At 36.4% G+C, this 22,514-nt stretch overlaps 1 protein-coding gene across 1 annotated transcript in view; it reads right to left on the bottom strand.

The window, feature by feature from the left end:
- Positions 1-5,185: 5,185 nt before the first annotated feature.
- LOC136042346 (tachykinin-like peptides receptor 86C) overlaps positions 5,186-22,514 on the bottom strand; it is a gene marked incomplete at its 5' end in the record, with an annotated part of 92,817 nt that continues 75,488 nt past the window's right edge. The window contains 1 exon segment of the mRNA XM_065727314.1: positions 5,186-5,438. Within this exon segment, the coding sequence (XP_065583386.1) occupies positions 5,278-5,438 (161 nt within the window).

Here is a 22,514-nt window from a genome sequence, read left to right as displayed (position 1 = left end):
ATGTATCCAAGTGAACAATCAGTCTAAACTGTGCGAGGTCGGCCCAACTGCTAATCCTTCTCGACACTAAAAAGTGTAATTATCGCGCAGGCAAATTATATCCATTTTTCTCTACACACCACACTTGGCTATCGTATCTAATTTTCTCAAATTCAAAACGCCAAAAATCTGATTGTGTAATAAATTCAAGTATTAGATTGCACAATTTCTGTAGTCACGGAATTAATTCATGGCTAAGGAATCAAGTTCAAACAATTCAAAAGTTCAAACAGGTGTTATCCCTTTGAGAGCTAGTTCAATACTGCAGCATATCAGTATACTGCAGGCATCTTCTTTGAATCAAATTCATTTTTTCGGTAATCTCGGTTATAACGTTTTTTCTGATATTATGAGAAATAGAAACGTTCAGATCGAAATAAAGATTTTTAATTTTATGAATGGCTTAAGAATATTAAGTCGAAACTTTCAGGGCATGATGAGGGGGCTGTACAACTGACGAAAAGGCAATATGCGCATACTTCCTTGTATGAAATTACTCCGTATATGAAAGGGGCTTGTTCTCTTCAACGCCCCGCTCTTTACGCTAAAGGTCTTTACTGTTTTAAGAGGTAGAGTTAAGAGAAAGAGTCAAACTTTAGCGTAAAGAGTGGGGCGTTGAAGAGGAAAAGCCCCTTTCATATACGGAGTAATTTCATATAAGGAAGTATGCGCATATTGCCTTTTCGTCAGTTGTACATCCCCCTCATCATACCCTGAAAGTTTCTACTTAATATTCTTAAGCCATTCATAAAATTATAAAATCTTTATTTTGATTTGAATGTTTCTATTTCTCATAATATCAGAAAAAAAACGTTATAACCGAGATTACCAAAAAAAATTAATTTAATTCAAAGAAGATGCCTGTAGTATACTGATATGCTGCAGTATTGAACTAGCTCTCAAAGGCATTACACCTGTTTGAACATTTGAATTATTTGAACTTGATTCCTTAGCCGTGAATTAATTCAGTGACTACAGAAATTGTGCAATCTGATACTTGAATTTATCACACAATCAGATTTTTGGCGTTTTGAATTGAGAAAATTAGATACGATAGCCAAGTGTGGTGTGTAGAGAAAATTGGATATAATTTGCCTGCGAGTTAATTACACTTTTTAGTGTCGAGAAGGGTTAGCAGTTGGGCCGACCTCGCACAGATTGGACTGATTGTTTACTTGGATACATTAGTGAGGCTCGGCCCTCACGGAAAGATAAATTTCTTTCACTTTATAATCTTTCATTTACTAGGCATGAATCCTGCGAACAAAAAAATCGGTGATTTATTCCTAGCCAAATTTGCGGGCTATCCCCTCTGGCCAATTCGATTCCCAGAGGTAATGACGACGAATACCGGAGACTGCAAATTTGCTGTTTTTTGCTACGGCAAAAAAAGATGCTGTTCCCTCTTCAACGCCCTGTTGTTTGCGCTAAAGTTTGACTCTTTCTCTCAACTCTAATTTTTAAAACAGCAAAAACTTTAGCTTAAAGAGCAGGGCGTTGAAGAGGGAACAGCCCCTTTCATATACGGGGTAATTTCTGTTCGTTTTAAGTTTTAATGTTGCTCCTTACTTTCAGTTTAAAAAATTTGTTTTTTTTATTTAATCTTTAACAAAAAGCAAGTTTCTGTATTAAGACATAAATTTTCCCAGGCTTGTAGCGTTTGATGGGTAACACTAAGTTAATGAGCCTTATATTTGGAATTAAAATAATAATTTATTTCATTTGATATATCTCTTGATATCAGAATTCTGTTTTTTAGAGTTTTGGTTACTATTGAGCCGCGTCGCTCCTTACTTATAGTTTCTCTATAAAACACTTTCTTTTTGGAAAGTGTTTTTAAATCATTCCCGTGAAATATTAGAGGTGATGCTATGATGTTTGATAAAAATGGAATATGTACCTTACGTTGCGAAAGCCACTGACAATTCATCGAAGCGCGATTACAACATTCATATCCTATCTATTGATAAACAGCGCGTCTTTTATAGCCATTGATTTATTTCTTTTTACGAAACTTTCATTTCACCATTCTATATTGTACGTATAGCCTAAATTTGTGTGACTGCAAGTCTGTTTTTGACAAGTCAAACACTTGTGACTTTTTCTTTTCTCTTTCAATGAAGAAATGAAGTCTTTAGAAAGTATGGCTGATAAATTGAGACTGAAAAATTTTCTCTATAAATAAATAATTCATTCAGGTGTGTTATTGACAGCCGATATTTGTTTCTTTTGTCCAATTGGTTTACAATATCGGGGGTGGACTGGGCCGCCGGTCTACCTGCCATCAGGCATGTGCACCCTCAAGAAAAATGGCACCTGGTGCCCTTCGAAAAAAAAATGGAAACGTGATTTTTAAAGGGAAGTGTATCAAGTTTTCAATGTATGCTGAAATCTAAAACTATTATAAAGATTAGACTAGCCATTGGTCCCGATTTTCATATATTTTTGTAATTAAGTTCATAGAAAATAGCAAAAAAGGATCTTATAAAAAAATGTACTACTAGACGGAAAACCTATAAAAAAGTGGACTTTTAAGTAGGTCTAATCAAAATTAATTTTTCTCAAAAAAATTGTTTTGTTAAAATCCGGTATAAAAATGCACAGGTATAAGAGTAGAAATACCCTAAAAAAGGATTGAAGGATGGTAGATTTTCAAAAAGTTCCTTGGAGAGGACCCCATGACCACTTTTTTTATGGAATTGGGGCTCCCCCTTATCTCCTCCAGTGAATGCAGTGAAAGTGCCAGTCTTTGTACCCACCTTGTGGGGCCGGGTTTTATTTTAGCTTTGAGTTATGATTCTGTTTGAAAATCAAAAGTAAGGCTGTAGCATATTAGGTTTTAACATCACACTTCTCTGAAACTTTTTTCTCTCGGGAAAAGCTTTTGCTACGCGAATTGAAAAAGTATCAATATTGTTTCTTCATTTCTATTTTTAAAAAATCATTTGTTTGAACTAAACTGAACTTACTTCTAAACGGTTTACACGAAAATCATGACTTTGCAGCACCGTTTTACTGAATGTGTTTTTGTAAGTCAAACGTTCATGATGTGTCCCTTCTTTTGTCGGTGAAGAAATGAAAGACTTATAAAGCTTGGTATTTGGTAAATATACTCCCAAGAACTTTTTCTTCATAAATGAGAGATTGAAGTGTATTCCAAAACTAATCCCTATTTCTTTTGTCCAAGCAACTTAAGCTGCGTTACAAAACATGTAGTTTTCTTATCTGGCTTATACAAGCCTTGCAGCTTGAAATCGTTACCTCTTCATTTTCCTCGGAAGAACAGGGAAAAGCTTGGAAAACATACTATTCAATCTCTAGGCTTAGTGGTTAGACTGGTGATTAATATCTTTGTAGCCTGTCTAGTGCTCTTAGAGAGTCAAATTTCATTGCGTTTTTTTCGTGAGTTGATTGCCTAAAAGCAAAATATCCAAGACATCAGATTACTAATCTAATTCGCGGTATCAGCCGTGAAGTTTAGGTAAAAAATGTTCATAACCTTTAGGTTTCCAAGCAATATTTTATTACAAAGATACACACCAATAAGATACTAAAGCATGAAATATTAGCCTAAAATTCAGGCAGGTAAGTTTCTTAACTATGAAACATCCGTAGCCTTAATTATGTGTAACAAAAAGCATGTTCAAATAAAGTAAAAATTCCCTTGGTCAATAAACTTCAAGCAAGCCTTTTGAAAGTGACACATGAGTAGTATTCCACCTTTAGAGTTTTAGAGGCTCCCCGCTCCATTCATAGCCCCAATTTCAAAGAACTTTCGTTTTATTTAATTAAAATCTTCCGGATAGTTAATGACCGGTTTTGATGTGTAAATAGAGACTAATATCATATTTTATCATCTCTATCAATGAAAGTGACTTGGGAGCAAAAATTGGACAGAATTCTCAGAAGCAAGGAGAACGTTTAGACACTTTTGTGTCTAATCAGCAGTACACATACTGCTGATTTCTGGAGTACATTTATAAGAATAAATTTCCTCTCTAAAATTAAGTTGATCTTATCATCAAGTAGATCATGATACATTTCTTTTCGCTGTAGAACAGCTTTGAGTGCCAAACAAACGCTAAATTCATATGAATACCCGTACCGAAGTGGAGCGGGTTCCACTTCGGTGGAAAATTTATCCAGCCAAGTACCCAAGTACTCCCTAACTTCACATTAAGAAATAAATTTGGACAAAGCGTGCACCGTTGGTGCTAACAGGTATTATTGTATAAATATCTTGAATATGAAACAAAATGCCATACCTATATATTTCCCTATGCAGAGGTTCAAAGGGTAGGTATTCTTAAAGTACATAGTTTGATCCCTCCCAATCTCCCAGAAACATTTTAAATGAATTGAAATTTCGGTTTGGGCAGTTAAGATGTCGAAATACAATTTTGCAGGCCAAAAACCCTCCCCTTGCACCTGTCTCAGATATAGTATAATCTTATTTTGTTGTGCAAGAATTTATATGTTTGTTTTATAAATTTTAATGGGGAATTCGATATATAAAACACTTATAGTGTAAAACACTTGACGCTACGCTATCTTTCTACATCTATTTCTTTTTAAAACATTCTCAGGAAACCACTAGTTAAACTTGAGCTCTAAAACCAAGAGGGGGGATTGATGGGGGAGTAGCTCTCATTGTTGTACTAATAGTTCTTGTTTAATCCCATGTTTAACGCTACTTTTTAGTTTCAATTGAAAATAATTAATTGAGTTTGCTCCAAAAGTTTAAATTACCACCCTTAACCTTTTGAATCAATAGTAAAAAAAGAAGAGAATCCTGATTTTTCAAAATTTTGTCACCAATTAGAATTTCAAACCAAAGAGCCGGAAAAATCAAACCTCTACATCCTTTTCTATAATAGGCTATTAAACCCCTTTTTCTGAATGTCGTTAATCATTTTTTCGTATATAATTTTGTTAATTTGCAGAAAAGGCATACTAAAATTATATAATTTCCCATATCTGAAATTAACAAAAGTACAAGCAAACAGAAGTATCATGGAATTTATGTGTTCTTATCGTAGTTAATATAAATGTGAAAACAATGTAGCATTTGCAATGAACTTTTGCTGCCTTAAGTTGGCCTAAAACTTAATTCAAAGTAACGTTTGTAAAAGAAAAGCCTTACATATACAATCAAACATGCTTTATTTTCAATGTAGTAAAATAACATAGACTAGATTGTTTTGATTTTATGTTTCTATGAATTTTTACTGCTTCACATCAAGCTACTAATTGTTCGTGCTGCTCTAAGTTATGTAAAGAGTATGAATGTTTTTGTTTTTCCACTGCAAATTGATATATGACTTTGTCTTCGCCAACACTGTGAACATATCGATGTTCCACATTTGGGCACTTGTAACGAAGTATCCTCGCTGGTCCATCTAAAATAAAAAAAAGCGCTGTAATAACGAATACATTTATACTTTTTAAAAGTATGAAACAATAAAATTCAAATTGATGAGAGGAATATTCCAAAGCCTCGTTCACTCAACTTTTAGCTACACATTTGTTTCCAAAGTTATTACGTTAGAGCAATCAGGGCTGCTTCTTGAGGAAGAACTCCACTGTGATTGGTAGAAAATGATCATGATTAGACATTAATTTCTAGCTGATCATGCATACAAGTCAGACTTAAAAACGAATATACTAAGAGTCTAGTGTACTAGCAAACATTTTAATTACCGAAAATTTAGAAAATTAATTACTACAGCCATATGGCTAGGAAACAAAATGTGGAATCTCACTTCTAGGTCTATGTCCCAATGGTTTGAATTACTCCTACTACATAACATCTTTAAATATTGATGATCTCATTTCCGATCAGGAAAGTACTTTGGGTGAGAAATAATGAAATTATAACGAGAGAACATTGATTCATTTTAGTCTGTATTTTTAAGGCTGGTTGTGTTGATGTGACACCTCAAACTGGGCCAACAAATTTATTTTCTTAAACATACAGAATTGTAGACAGCGACAGGGAGATCTCTTAGAAGGCAAAATGTATGGAAATACTACTTTCTTAATTCGTGATACCCGAAACAAGATCAACTTTCTTTTGTCTCTATTGTATATTGGGTCAAGCAAAGCTGAGAGGAAAAAGAAATAGCTTGCAAAGAAAAAGGGGTTATATCGATTTGTAAGATCCTGAAGTGAACCTGTCATTTCTCTCTTCCAGTCGGCATAAGACTCCAAGAGTAAGTAGACTGCACTAAGAGGAACTGAATGAGGACATCAGATTTTGGAAGAACATGGGGTTATATCGATTCCTGGTGGAAAAGATTTAACTTTTTTCCTATTCATCAATTTTAAAACGTCAGGTCGTGTAGACGCTTTAAGTAAAAAATCAAGTCGAAGAGGGCCTAAATTAAAACAAAAATTAGAGGAAAAGAATCTGACTGTACTAACCCGTTCTGCCTTTATTTTGAAGACAAAAAAAAAGGTAAATTAAGCAATAGCTTAAAAATCCTTTTTGTAAACAAACAAAGAGTGACAGGAAGATATAAAACAACAATTTTTTTTATTAAAATGGTGGATCAAGATACGTATATATTCAAGGGTGCTCACGGGATGGTTGATCTGGATTACGCAGATATTTAATTCGTCTGAATAATAATCCACCCCCCCATTCATTGGAAATTGATACCAATCTGTTCTATTGCCTTGAAGATAAAAAACTACAAAGGAACAACATCTAATATCCAGCATATTGCAGCAAGAAATTCGCAATTTCGGTAATTCGATTCTACCTAGGGACAGCTCGAACAAGGAACCGTGTTTCAGCATATGTCTAGGCTAAGCATGATGGGTAACGTTGCTCAACATTACCAAAGCTACAAAAAAGGTCAATTTCCAGCTAAAGATAGACCGAAAGAAAGAGCAACTTTAGTTCAAGTTTAGTTCATCAAGAACATTTAGAACATTTAGAGCATTCAGAACATTTAGAGCACTTCATCTCATTCGGGGCACATGGGCAGTGAGCTAACGAATGATGGATACTTTGGCATCTATGACACCACCTGGCAGTCCTTGTATTCCGACATTTTAAAAGACTCGTAACCCAAGCGTAGACTTGTAGCGATGGCAGATTTTAGTGCAGCGGGATCAAGGAACTCTAAAGGGAATGTAAGAGAAGAACCAATCTGGGTGGCTTTAACAGGACCAGGAATAGTGGAGATAAGTATACTGCTAGAAACACTATCGGGAATTCCCCTAATGACTCCGAGAGGTTTGCGATCGATCACTTTAGTAGAATATCTGGATAGCTCGCAACAGCAGACGCGGCAAGAGAATAGGCGGACACTTTATCCCGCGTGACAACAACCCATCTTTTCCTTACCGGATCGGACTTTACCGACATAATTCCGTCATATCCGGCAAAAGAATCAAGCTTTTCCTTACGAAAAGCTATTAATTTCTCAAATAATCTGGATACCATCGGTAACAAAGAAATCAGCCTATAATTTCCTAGTACATTTTTATCACCGCCTTTATATACAGGAATAAATTTTGCAGTTTTAAAACCATTTGGAAACACTCCAGTCCCAAGACATTCATTAAATAAATACACTAAATGACCGGAAATAACAGGGTAAATATACAAAGTTTTAATTGTTACAAAATCAAAGCCTGAAGCTCAAATTTTCATTATTTTCAATGTTTCAGAAAGCTCAGAAGCATTGATTGGCTTCAAATATGCTGAAACATCACTTGCATTCAATAAATATTTTTAGAAACTATCTTCATGCTCAGAAATAACTATACTTTAAACCAAATCCTTCCCCACATTAGCAAAATGACGACACATTCTATCAGTAATTGCATTATCATTATGTATGTATGTATGTATTTATTTATAACCCATCATACAAAATAATGAAGTGATGGAGTAAAGTAAAAAAAAGGGAAAAAAAGAAGAAAGAAAAAACATATCGTAATTACATTCTAAAATACAAACAAAAATAATTCTACGTCAAAAAACAACATTTTGCCATTCATGGCCGGTTTGCTTATTGTACATGTGTGCATTCAGCTCAGCTAACTTAGCACACGGGTCAGACACCGTCAGGAAATATACCGTCATAATTAGGACTTACGACATATTTTATAATTTGCCATTTTTTTCTAGGGTTACCCCCACAAGATTTAAATTGATAACGATAATAATCAGCTTTGACTTTACGAAGTGGTGTATTTAACTGGTTACTGAGACTCTTATATTCTGTTTTATGACTTACACTATTACTAGCCGCACACATTTTGAACAAATACCTTCTTCTTATGAGCCTTTAAAAGAGCTCAAGTAATCCATGGAGTTTCTTATCCACTTTGGAGTTTCTCTACGACGAGTTACACTTTTACGAGTACTGCAATCAACCAGTAAACTATCTATAATTGAATATCAATTTCAAACTTAGCATTAATATCTAGTTCATCACTATTTAAAAATTCAAAACTACATTTTTCTAAAATTCCTTTATAAAGAATTAGCATATTATTATTATCAATGATCATTTTTTTATATCTATTTTGTGAATTTGTGTTAGGCCTAGTAGGCTACCACTACTAAAAAGTTTTTGAACACTTGTTAATATCCCAAAATGGTCGGATACTTAATTTAATATTACACATGCATTATGGTAACTGACATTAGCACAAATATTATCAATCAACGATGCTGAGTTCATAGTGACCCTTGTTAGGACTATAATCGTAGGCTTCAACCCATAACTCAACATAATATAGCCAACAAATAACCAACAATATAACCAACAATAATATGACTGAAATAACTATCCTTAACACAGGCAATAAGTGAATTAAATGAAAATAGATTAAGAAAATATGCAAACAGAAAAAATTACAAGCTAAACTTTTCCTCCGCAATATCGGCCAAGGAAGTTATGTACTTTTCTTTTTATCATAAATTAATTTTGATAACAAAAACAAACACACACTGAAAAGAAAAAAATATATGCAAAGGGAGAAAAAATAAAACAAACAAAAAAACATTTGCTTGGATATACGAAATAATTTTAATTTCATTGTAGAACACCGCCTAACCACTTTGGTTGGCTCATTTCGGAAATGAATTTATCACAGTGATAAACAGCCTTCTCTCCAATTGCTCTTTCGATACCATACCTGACGGAACGGCATTCGAAATCCAAGACGATATATCCAGTGCAGTCAACTTATCTTTCATTGCAAATAACCTTTTTCGAGCAACACGAATAGAAATAGGTGCATTTTCACTCAAATGAATGTTAACGTGATCAGCTACTGACTTGCCTTTTAGCCTTTTACCTTCTTTTTAATATATCCACACTAGCATCAGATGACCGAACATTCACCTTAAAGATTTTTTTCTCCTTCTTTGCTATCACAATAGAGAACTTCGGTATTTCAGATATCTGCAGACCGTCCTCACAATTTTTTTCAAAAATGAATTTAGCTTCATTTTGGCTTTCACATGGAACATTCCACACAATTAGGTTGCGGTCATTAGACCTATATTCAAGGGACATTAGGCGGTTTGATGAATTAGAGGTAGAATCTCTGAAGAAACGGGCCTCTTCCGAGACAACACAAAGATGTTTCTTGAGTTCATTAACTTCGCTTTTCACGCCAATAACTTCAGCCTCAACACGATTAACTTTTGTGTTTAAATTTGTATGTCCAGATTCCACTATTGAAATACGGCATTCCGAAGTTTTTAATCTACCATCAATTGACTCCAAAACCTTCTTATTATCTTTTACAATTTCTGGCATCTGAGTGAAACTATCAGCCAAAGATTTTAAAAGATAACTCATCGTTAGCTTTCAAAAACACTGGATTTAAATCACTTGATGCATCCGAAATATCAAACATGGAGCAGTTTGATGGGCCATCATCCCTTGATGCATTTTCGTTTCTTTTCGGCTTTTTCCTTTTCCCATATTTATGTAAAAATATACTAAACGATCTTACCGGAAAAAAGATTATCAGATTATTATCCAGACCAGTGCCTACATTCAATGCATTAGTCCCCAATCAAGGACACGGCTAACACCGCTATTTAGCACAAAGGTAAATCCAGGAACTCATAAGCTATATAGTAGGGGAAAGATACGAAAAAAAAATGGTCGAACCAGGAAAAAATTGGTACAGAAATTATTTTTGCACCACTGTGTTCAAAAAAGAGAGCTCTACAACATATCAAAAATCTAAATCTCCATCCCGTTGCGAAATTCCCTTTTTTTCACGTTTTTTGCGCCTATTTTTTAGATACTTCCAGAATCCGAGAATGAGGAACCGTGAAAAGAAAAGTAGTTTATTGATGGTTTCCCTTTTAAGAAACGATTGTTTTTGTGCGCTTTTATTAGACAGAAACATCACGTTTAATCATTTAATTCTTTTTTATGTTTTGTTTTTGTTTTTGTATGAAGTAAAAAAAAAAAAAAAAAAAAAAATCAAGCGACACACGATCACGGGGTATTTTTCGAAGAGGAGCACGAATTGTTCGGTTCAGAATGAGGGTTTTCGTTGTAACATTCACCGACAGCTCACTTATTCCCAGTTCTCGTTTTTAGATGGCTGAGACCGCAGTTTTATGTCCCCTTTGTGAACGTTCAATAGACACCTCAGAATCGTCGGTACTGGCAGAAAAAGGAGCTACGGCGATCAATGAAGCTAGCAAAACGAGAGGTACCAGCATCTCTGTCGAGGCAGGGAACCAAGTCCATGTTGCTTGCAGAAAGACTTTCACAAACAAAATATACCTGTCGAAAATTGAGAATGAGAGACGACGAACCTTGCAAGAAAAGACGGAAGCAGAAAAAGTGGTACTCCGATCACGGACTCCAAGTTTCAACTTCCAAGAGTGTTGCTTTTTCTGCACTACAAGGATAAATCTCCACACTACCCACAGAAAAGGACACGAGTGGTACAAGGTTCGGACTAAAGACTTTGAAGAGAGTATAAAGGCAGTGTGCGAAAGCCGTGATGATGATTGGTCAAATAACGTTTTCCGTCGAATATGTGCAGTGTGAGACCTGCACGCAGTTGACGCCATTTATCACGCAGCCTGTTCTTCTATGTTTCGATTAAATAAGAGCCTTCCAGCCAGATTTGCGACGCAAGAACTTTTTGGAATACTCGAAGATACTGAGCCAGATAAAAAACGTCCAAAAAGGGGGAGGCCAGGTCACGATGAAAGATATCAGGCGTTTTTGAAGCTGGCTACTTTTTTCGAAGAAAATGACGAAGAACAGTATACAGTCAGTGAACTTGTTGTTAAAACGGGAGAGCTTTTGAATGGGACAGACCTTGAACCGTACTGTAACAAGTACTTGAAGAGCAAGCTTCTGGAATATTTCAGTGACCAGCTAGTATTTGCAACTATTGACGGTAAGGCTGACGTGGTGACATTCAAAGAAAAAGCATCAGTGATACTCCAGAATTTTTATTACTTGAACAAAACCGATAACGAAGAGAGTGAGAAAATCAAGCTTATTAGAGCAGCAGCAAAGATTATCAAAAGTGATATCAAAGGACTACCAGCACAGAAGGAATCATATATGACCGCAAAGCAGATTTCTTCTGGAGAACAGCTGGAAGGCTCTCTACCTGATAGCCTAATGGTGTTCTTAGATGAAATATTCGTTGGAACCGATATTTCCTTCAAAGTGCTTGCCATTGGCAATTCCATCGTTCAAGCAGCTCGCCCGCGTGCCCTAATTTGTCCACTGCAACTAGGCTTAGCAGTGCAACTGGATCACCATTTCAAGTCCAGATTTCTTATTGACACTTAACACAGCCATGGATTCTGCTCCTCCTATGCTGAAGTCCAGAAATTTAAACGCTGTGCATCAGTCCATGATGAATCTAGCCTTGCAGGAGTTACCTCCGCACATGCTGTGCAGCATGTATCTGATAATGCAGATCACGATGTTTGCACGATGGACGGAAGAAACACTTTCCTTGGGATGGCTCTGCTAACAACAGTCACGCCTCCTCTCATTAACAGCCGATCGCCCATTCCGAGAGTTGAAGTTTCATTAGATGAAGTAGCCCAAAAAGGAAAAATTCCCATCTACCCTTACCGCTTAAGTGAGACAGTGCTTTCAAAGGTGCAATATGAGAAGATCCCTGGCAAAAATGTCAACGACCCGTATGCCTCACTCGATCAGCTCTGGTTAGCTACCGGGCTCCTGAATGTCCCAAGGCCGAGCTGGAATGGATTCATGCAGTCAGTTTTCTCTAACCAAATACATCATGAAACGGGAAACCTTCGCAGCAAGGCAAGCGTCTTGTTTTTGCCCATGATTGACCTCCCGTCTAGCAACGAATCCTGCCTTTACTCAACCTTGCGCTTTGTAGCTTCGCAAGGCAGAACCTACGGATTCACACCCGTTCTCACATTTGACCAGCCGCTCTGGTGGAAGTCTATGAAGATCCTCAAGTCCGACACGACGAATGAGCTGAGTAGTATTGTTCTCAAGTTAGGCGGTTTTCATTTGATGATGAGTTTCGTCGGATGCATAGGACACCTCATGGAAGGTTCTGGTCTGAAAGAGGTTCTGGAATTGGTATACACGACTGGTGCAGTGCCGCACATTCTTTCTGGAAAAGCGATTTCTAGAGCTGTTCGAGCTCACATTCTCGTGATCTCGGCCATATGTGCTCATCTCCTCGAAGAAGAGCAAGCGACGTTGACGTCTCTAGACATGTCTACTGTCTTCGCTAACGTACTGGATGGATACCTCCCACCCGAAGATCTCAGTCATGATCCCCAGCTCAAGCAACTTGAAAACTTTCTCAAGCAGAGACGCCAAGACCTGCTGACTCAGACAACTGCGAAGCTCTGGTTTCAGTATCTTGACAGGGTTGGGATACTGCTTAAGTTCATACGTGCCGAGAGACTAGGCCTGTGGGATTTGCACCTACAATCTGCAGTAGAGATGCTTCCGTTTCTAGCAGCATCTGGACATAACCTCTATGTCAAGTCGGTCTGGATATATCAGCAAGAGATGGCTAAGCTTCAAACTAGTCACCCACCAATCTTCGAAGCATTTGAACAGGGAGGTCACACCATTAGAAGATCAGAGCGACGCTGGGCTGGGCTCTCGGCAGATCTTGTCATCGAGCAGCAGTATATGAGAAGTTTGAAAACATCGGGCGGTCTTACAACTGGAGGTGGGATGACAGAACAGCAGAGAGCCATTTGGGTTCTGTCAAGACCAGCATGCCTGGAGATCAACCTCTTGATGCAAAATTTGACAAAATTGGTTACTCGACAAGTGAGCAGCACCGCGACATGAGTTCCAGTAGAAAGGAGCTTGACTTCGACGATACCCAGAAGCTCGTCGGATACTTCGGAGAATCTTCTCCGTTCAGAGGTGACAATCAGCTTAGAGACATTGCCAATGGCATAACTTCTTCCCAAGATGTTAATGTTGACGAGGCCGATGTGGCTGGAAAGTTGATTTTAAGTAAGATGACGGGAAAAACCTTGAAGGAGCAAGTCTTCAAGAAAAAAGACCAAGTGACCCTAATGAATGCCAAAAAGGCGGGGTCCTCTGTGGTAGCGCACATAGATCCGGCGCTCCTTTTCCAGCGGTTTATAATAGTAGTCCAACGGACTGACCTCCGAGAAGAATACTTCAAGTACGAACTTTGTACGATTCCTCCTTCTCTTTTCGAAAGCGATGGCCTTATGAGAAAAGCAAATAAGCCAGAGCTTGCAAAAGCGATCTTTCTGGCTTGCGGGATTGAGACTCAGTCACCCTCAAGACCTGATTCTGCGTGTAACATCGTCTTGGATGGTGGTTCTCTTCTACATCGAGTTCCATGGAAGGTAGGGTCAACCTTCAAGGTCATCTGTGCTTCATACGTACAAGCAAGGTACCCTAGTGCGATCGTTGTGTTTGACGGATATGAAGGTGGTCCAGCAATCAAAGATGCTACCCATTTACGTCGAGCAAGGATGGTTGGCCGCCAAGTCTTTTTCACCGAAGAGATGACCCTCTGCATGAAGAAAGAAGAGTTTCTTTCATGTAAGACAAACAAAGGACGTTTCCTGAAGCTGCTTGGCAACCATTTGGAAGCCGTTGGTTTCCGAATTTTCCACTCGGAAGGAGACGCCGACGTTCTGATTGTAGAAAAAGCCGTAGAAGCTGCTAGTCTTACAGACACAATCGTGGTTGCTGATGATACTGACATCTTGGTTCTTCTGATCAGTCGATCAGATTCGCGTTCCGGGCGTTTATATTTCTCACCTGAAGCTAAGTTTGGCGGTACTAGTTCAGCTTGGGATATTAGTGAGATGAAGCAGAAGCTAGGAACAGATGTCAGCAATCTGATACCGTTCTGTCATGCCGTGCTGGGTTGTGACACAACCTCTCACCTTTACGGAATAGGAAAGGGCAAAGCCGTTCAGCTGCTACTTTCCAACAAGAGTTTCAGGGACAGCGCTGCTATATTTGGCGACAAGCTCGTATCGCTTGACGATATTGTGGCAGCAGGAGAGCGAGCATTGTTGATACTGTACGGTTGCCCTGATGTTTCGAACCTGGACACTGCCAGAAAGCTAATCTTTCACAGAAAAGTGAGCACTGCCACCACTTTCGTGCATCCACAAGAACTACCACCGACTCAGGCAGCAGCGAAGTACCGCTCGCTACGTGTCTACTGCCAAGTTCAAATCTGGCTCGGGAACCCAGTGGACCCTTTACGCCTGGGATGGAAACTGCAGGATAACGAAGTTTTTGCGCCAATAAAAACAGATCTCCCTGCCGCTCCGTCTCAGCTGCTGAAAATTATCAAATGCTCGTGTCGTATTGAGGGCTGTGATAGTGAAAAGTGTACCTGTAAGAAAAACGGACTTGAGTGTACTATAGCCTGCCGTACCTGTAAGGGAAGCTCGTGCAACAATTCGAAGTTTCAAGAAGAAGAACTTAGTGAAGAAGAATAACAGTTAACTGTGATGATGAAAAATCTAGTTCCTATATTTTGATGATGTGCAATTTTTATATATTTGAAAAATAAGATAAAAGCTTTTCTCTGAACACATTAAGTTAGAACCTACCTTGTCTCATGGTGTTTGGCGCTGAGGTGTTTCGTCATTCCTGTTTATTGTTGTTTAGTTTGTTTTTTTTCTAAGCCTTTCGTTTACATAGCCAAATAGACTACATCGCTGGTAAGAGTTTTTTTCCCCAAAGACACAGTTTTTTTCCCCATTTTTTTTTTGCTGATAAATATTTTTCTTTTGGTCAGGTAACGAAATGAGTATCAGAAATGAATTCAGAGCCAAAAGCTGATCTAAAAAGATGTGTAAAGCATTATAGTTTACGTTTTTAATTTTTTTTCCCGGTTTTTGAGAAAATAAATAAAAAAACATTAAAAAAAACAATTTCGCATTGAGCTAGAGATTTAGATTTTTGATATGTTGTTAAGCATTTTTTTCCGGTCCGGGTGGTGAAGAAACCATTTCTGTACCAATTTTTTCCTGGTCAAAACTTATTTTTCTCCTACTAATAGGCAAAAAAACAAGTATAATCGCGTCAGAAACTATAGGCCAAAAGAACCAAGTTTGATCACATCAAAGATACATCCATAATCATAACTCTCAATGCAGGGACATAAACAGGCTATTGGTCCTTTTCTAGTTTCCCTTCTTCTTTCAGTTCTTTTCCCTACTTCACCATTCCATGCAAATCATGAAACATAGGGAAGTTACTAATCTTGAACACTATAATTCATTTCATCGCACTTTTTGCGTAGGTACCCGGATTATGTTGTTACTCCTTCAAAGTCAAATTCGTGAAGTAATACCAGTCAAACTAGTTCAATTCAAAGCAAAATATCCAACAAGTTATTATCCTCTGACACTAAATGATGTTTATGAGGGGGGATTTAGACCCTTTCTTACAAGAATGCCTTATAGATACTCCAAACTAATGATCAAATTTATAATGAACTTCCAATCTAGACATACTAATCCGGTTATGCAACTTAGATAAATACTATAACAAGAAACCAGTTTTTCTCACTGATAACTTTCAGAATACAGATAGGTGTTCACGGAATGAATACTACTTCAGAACTTTGACTTCTACTTTAATAATTGAAACACACTATGCCCACATAGGTTGTCAAGAGGAAGTATCAGCACTGCTTCAGGACTTGTTGATGGTACTAAGTTAAAAATGTCATCCTGTGTTGAAGAGGATATTGAAAAAAAGGTGCTATGTGCATACTGCTAATAATGCTACTTCTGCTATTACAACTGCTACTACTACACAAGCTAAGGAAATTAAGGTGAAGTTTTTAAGAAATATTTAGACGGACACTTAACAAAATCAAAATGAACTATGATCATGTAGATTATCAATAGGGTGACAACGCAATATTACAATAGAGGCTTACATTACTGACCTAGACTTTTAAGGGTAAGTTGTGACGTAATTTAAACCGCCAGAAGACACTATGTGTATACTTTTAATACTACTCCTACGGTTATTGTAACTAATGACACTAAGGGCATTAAGTTGAAACGTTTAGGGGGAGTTTCAGTTGAACGAAAGAACTATACGCATGGAAATATTAAAAGGGTATATAAGTAATATCATAGGCAGTGCTGCTCTGTCATAGTAAGTAATATCATTAATAATTTAAAGAAGCTAATTTAATTGGAAGCTCGAAGTTCTTTAGTACCCGTTTTAAGAGTTAAAAGTTATTGGAGGGAAATCAGCCTCCCTCTTTAGCTCATAATTTTCCAAACACTTCCAATCGAAATTTGAGAAAGCGATTTTGTAGAGCATAGCTGAATGGTCTTGTAACTGTATATCTAGGGCTACTACATAGGATAGCCCTCATAGTTATGCAATTTGCCCATTATGTTCAAAAACTGGATGTTGCCGTAAGATTAAATCAAAAAGCACTGTATGTGTGCTGATTTTATATTTCAGCAGTATCCCTAGAATGACTTAGGGTATTATGTTCAAACTTTCGGGGCTACTTCTGCTACTTCTGCTCTTAAAATTTAACTAAATCAAAAGAGTGTAAGTGTGTCCAAGCTGTTGAAGAGCCTAGACAGATTTTTTCATGAATGGTATCAAGTTACATTTTTTTTAGGTCAACTAGTGGAAGCATAAAATTAAATTAAATACTACTATTTGTGCCCAGATTCCTAAAAGGGTGTATGTTGTTAGAAACTGTTGAAAAGTTTTCTTCAGTATAAAAACAGCAGACCAAACTATAAATTCTTAAAGAAAAACCAATAAAATTAAAACTATTACGCATGCAACAAGTTTGAACACCCTACCCCCCCTCCCTGGATACGGCCTTATCATTAACTGAAGTAGTTACTCGTGTGTTTTCTAATTTCTGTAGCTTCATAATAGGAAACAAAAGAAAAAAAAAACTGGCTTTCCATGCGGAAACCCATGGCTTTCCAGAGGATGATGACACTACAAACGATTGTTGCTGGCCGTCTTGATTTCAGATTTTAGAGAGATCGGTGGTTTTTCCCTGAAAAGACTATGCCAATATAAAACGAATAGAAATTAATAAAAAACTTTTTTCTACAAAGTAAATTTTTCAAAGAAAAGTAAAGAACTCCATTAAACCAAAAATGAGCAGGAATAAAATCAAATAATCTACAAAACATAAAACTACCACAAATCAGCATCAATATATAAATGAAACCCAAAACAAACAGAAACTGCAATAAATAACCGATCAAACTTAAAATGGGAGGAGATTAGCACGAGCAGGGCTCAAAACCCCCTATTTCTTCCCAAAACCAGAGCATAATTTGCACTTTATTAAAAAATTAATTTTAAATGTTTTCCTTTTTATAACTTTAATAAATCAAATACTATTAAAATTTTAAGGAATAAATATCAGCATATGTATATTGAATTGACAATGCATATTCATTTGTATTTTATCTATTTGCGATGCTGATTTGCGGTGGCTTCACACTTTATAGATTATTTGATTTTATTTTGCTCGTTTTTGGTTTAATGGAGTCTTTTACTTTTTTTTGCAAAACTTTTTTTGTTGAATTTTTTTTTTTAATTAATATTAGACAAGGAAGATTCTGGTAACGTTAATAAAGAAGATTCCCGTCCAACTGGGACGAGTCTCTGTTGAATTATACAAATCGATGTAGAGAAACACAAAGATAAGATTATATGTTTTCCAATCAAATTAGATAAAAACATTTATTCAACGTGATTTGCTATATCCTTGCAACATTACTGCAAAAATACTGCGATGCTACAACAGACCAATCAGGAGAAATGTTGAGCATGAAATTGTCATACGAAATGAAAACCAACTCACCTGGAATCAAATGATGTTCTGGAATTAAAGAGAATTGAGTTTAAGTTGGAAATAAAAAATTAGATTGAGGAAAAAATGATTCAGCCAAGCTGTAGCAACTGTAATAATCCTACGAATTGCATTTTAAGAAGAAACAATGAAATAAGAATTTCTATCGAGAGCAAAAATTGAGTATAATTGTAAATAGTAAAAATTACTTGATAATTAGAGCAGATAAAGTTGTAGGACTTCTTTCCACTGCCAATTAGAGTTCTGTGCTTGACTACAAATGTGGTTACTATCAAATAAACGACAAAAAATGTGGTTAATAGCCATTTTCATACAGTAGAAAATGGCACAATTAGGCCAAAGAAAAGAAGAGTAATAGTAGTTAAAAATTCCGAAGAGCTGAAACCTGGGGAAAAAACTGGGGAAAAGTGTGCTTTCATTACTCTTTGTGGCACCTTTGTATGATTTGCAATGTACTTCTGGTCCTTTTAATTTACTTTAAAGATACAGGGATGAAATGTTTTGTTAAAAGCGTTAATTTTGTTGAGCTCTATATGACAATGAATTTTTTTATTTAAGGCTCACCGAAATATTTCCAGAAATTAACCGTCCTTTAGCATTATCTTGTTCTCTGGGAAGACAAACATAAAAAGTTGTTCAAGTAATTAAAATCTGTTCTTTTTTCTTGCCAAGTGCTGAGCAGTCCAGATCTTTCAGTGTTCAGAATTCAAAGAGCCAGTAGCGATTTTATTCTACCTCTTGTATAGTCCCAAGATTTTGCTGACAGTCAACATCCTATTCTGTCTGTATCATGAATACTCCTAAGAAGGAAATCAATTATTCAGCGATTCAAAACGTGTCTTTAACATTTTATGGGGCAAATTCGAATCTTTGGTAGTACCTATATTGTCGACAGTTTTAGTTGGAATCTTACTCTAAGAAGCTCCAGTAGTGAGATCTAGTGAAAAGCAAATAACCTTGCTTATATGAATGGCCGATCTTCGACACCTCAACTTTCAGTAAAACAGTAAACCAGAAAACAGGAATGGTAATACAGATGCCATATCCAGATTGAAAACGAACAATTAAACTCAAGAATAATTTTTTTCCTTCGATTAACTAACATGTGGCATTCGTCTTTAGTACGAGTGGTTAGAACACAAGAGACAATGAGAATCCATATATAGAAGTCTCTCGCTTGCCATGCTTGGGCCCGGTGGTGAAGCTGCCGGGACCCAGCACTGTCTGCGGTTAAAACTCAAGGGAATATATATATATATATATTTTTCCAGGCCCTGGAACTTGGCTCGTGGCAGGCTTCTATATATGGATTCTCCTCTTTGCTCGTCTTCTAACGACAGGCAATTTGAGCCTTTTCTTGATGTCGTGACGTCACCATAGGTTCAATAGAGCCACCCTATGAAAAACAAAAATTCTTTCTTATAGTTCTCTTTCTTGTTGTCCAACGGTAGACATCATTGTCCATTTTTGTTCATCTTTACCTCAGAAAGTTTTTCCTACGCTTTTGCCTTAGCAATTTAAATTTATACATCATCTTATTTAATTTCGTAAGGCATTACAGATAACGGATACGTCTTTCCCAATTTCCAACCACAGGTCACTGTTAAAATTTCGGTTACAATTCAATGTGATTCTCGCTGTTGTTTGTTCCATACGTCATCTTATTTAATTTCTAAGGCATTATAGAAAACAATGAAGTCTTTTCAGTTTTCAACCACATATCACTTTCAAAATGTAGATTACAATTCAATGTGATTCTCGCTGCCATTTGTTTCATGTCGTTGTCGTTTGCCACTGTTTACTTATAGTTTTTGCTATTGGGAAAGGGGTGTATGTTTGACCCTGGGGGTCTAAAAAGGATAAGAACTTTAATTTAAAGCTTTCAGGGAATATTGAGGAAAAAGTTGAACTAAATCAAAACACATTATGTGCATGCAGGTTGTCAAAAGGGCGTATCAGCAATATCTTAGAAAAGACACAGAATACTAAATTGAAACTTTAAGGGCATGATAAAAGGGATATTCATCTGACCAAAAGGTGATTTGCACATCCTACTACTGCTTCTACTGCTGTTACTGCCGCTACTACTACTACTACTACTACTACTACTACTACTACTACTACTACTACTACTACTACTACTACTATAGGGCAGTGACGGTTGACCTCCAACTTGACCGATCTTGTGCCAAAGACCAAAGTTTATTCAAAGTGGTTCGGATACTCGTTGTGTCTTTCTCCAGGGATCTACCAAGTGTGCTACTTTGTCTTCCACTCTTTCGTATGCCGGGGTCCAACACTATAAATCGTGTGGGAGGCGCCCTTCGCTCATGCGGGTAATGTGCCCCCAATACTTCCATCATCTCATTCTTGTCTCAGTTCTTTACCCTTCTTTGTGATTTATGGTACTTTAACGCATAAAAAACTAATTGGCTTCATTTCTGTTCATCTTTGGTTTAATATCGCTCTTTAGTTTTCTTTTAAGACTTTCTTTTGTGAAAAAAGTTTTTTTCTAATTAATTTCTATTCAATTTCAATTAACATAGTATTTTCATTGGCTAAGAAGAGAATATTTCAAATCTCTTTGGTTTTTCTCTATGATAATCCATGTTTTTGCTTGTAATTTTTTTATTTGACAAAATTGTGCAACAACTTTAATAATAATTGTACTATAATACTTCGGTTTGAAGGGCCTAGGGAAAAATATTCAAAAGTATCGGTTAAAAATTTTCTTAATGTTTGAGACTCTACACGGATGACGCAATTTTATCCCGTATTATGTTACAACCTTGAGTATATACAAATATTAATCATCATTCCCATCCAAATCTCCTGAAAGATGTAACTTAATTTTATGAAGATTTGCTGAGATATCGCAGGTACACCCTTTTGACAAGCTTGAATACACACAGTGAATTTTGCTTTGGTTCAATTTCTAACTCTTGTTCGACTACTCTTTGTGTGATATTGTTTCGGATCGTTTTGAGTTTGACTTGGTTATTCTTTGTAATTTCTGCTCGTTTTGGGTTTCTTCTATTTATCGATTGGGACTTAAGCCGATTTTACGCTTGAAAAATTACTTGACTTTATTTTTTCTCATCTTTGGTTTCATGTAGCTCTTTTCTTTCTTTGAAAAACTTCTTTTATAGAAGAGTTTTTTAAATTTATTATGTAAAAGACCAAGTTTTTTTTCAAATTAAAGAAAAAATGGCACTAATAATGAAAACATACAGAAAATTTTTCCGCATTTGAGGGAAGGAAGGTTGTACCATTGTTAAACACAACTCTTTTAGCTGAAGTTTGACTTTTTTGTCAAACTTTTGTCGATAAAAAATTTTGTCTATACAGCCTTAATTAATCCAATAATGCTTGGATATCTTTTTGAGGTTATACGTATCCACTTAGATTGGTCTAGACAATACTCAGTCATTAAAGCAGCCTTAATTCTCAGTCTCGAAGACATCTAATCTAGTCCAAGTTTCTTAATAGCTTTTTTTCTAGAAGAGTTTCAGCTGCTTCTACAGCAATATTTTCAAATGCTGTAATTCAAATGTTACATTAGTAACATTTCGCAGGGACTATGACGAAAAATAAGAAATAGGATATGGGCATGAAAACACACTAAAATAGCTCTAATTACGACATTTAACTGTGTTTTGTAACAAAAATAGCTGGCTCCAAATAATAATATTAAAAATTAGGGTGAAAAAAATCATAGGCAACGATATAGCACTGCCTAAGTAAAGAGCGATATAGGCACAATATATCCTAGGACCGCTGTGCGCTTCTATTTATATATAGTCAAGGCCATGTCCAGGAAGAGAGGATAGGGTGTTTTACCTGATTATGTTTAAAGGACGGCTGCTCCAGCACAAGGGTGATTGAAATGGAATAGACAATATATTTTTTACAGTTTCTAAGCAATGGAAATGCTTACTGATTTAGTTTTGCCTTAAACACTACAAGTTTCATTTTAAATATTTAAAAATGCAATCGTTTGCACATTTGTTGTCCTCATTAATGATTCTAGCATAGAACTATCAAACTATAACGTAGAGTAAAGCGAGGGGCTTGGAAGGGAAAACCGTTCTTATTCAAAGAATAGTCTCTGTTCCTTT

This window comes from Artemia franciscana, unplaced genomic scaffold (genome assembly GCF_032884065.1).
Source record: "Artemia franciscana unplaced genomic scaffold, ASM3288406v1 Scaffold_1156, whole genome shotgun sequence".
In the NCBI taxonomy this organism is placed as follows: Eukaryota; Metazoa; Arthropoda; class Branchiopoda; order Anostraca; family Artemiidae; genus Artemia; species Artemia franciscana.
This window is presented reverse-complemented; position numbering and strand designations above follow the sequence as displayed.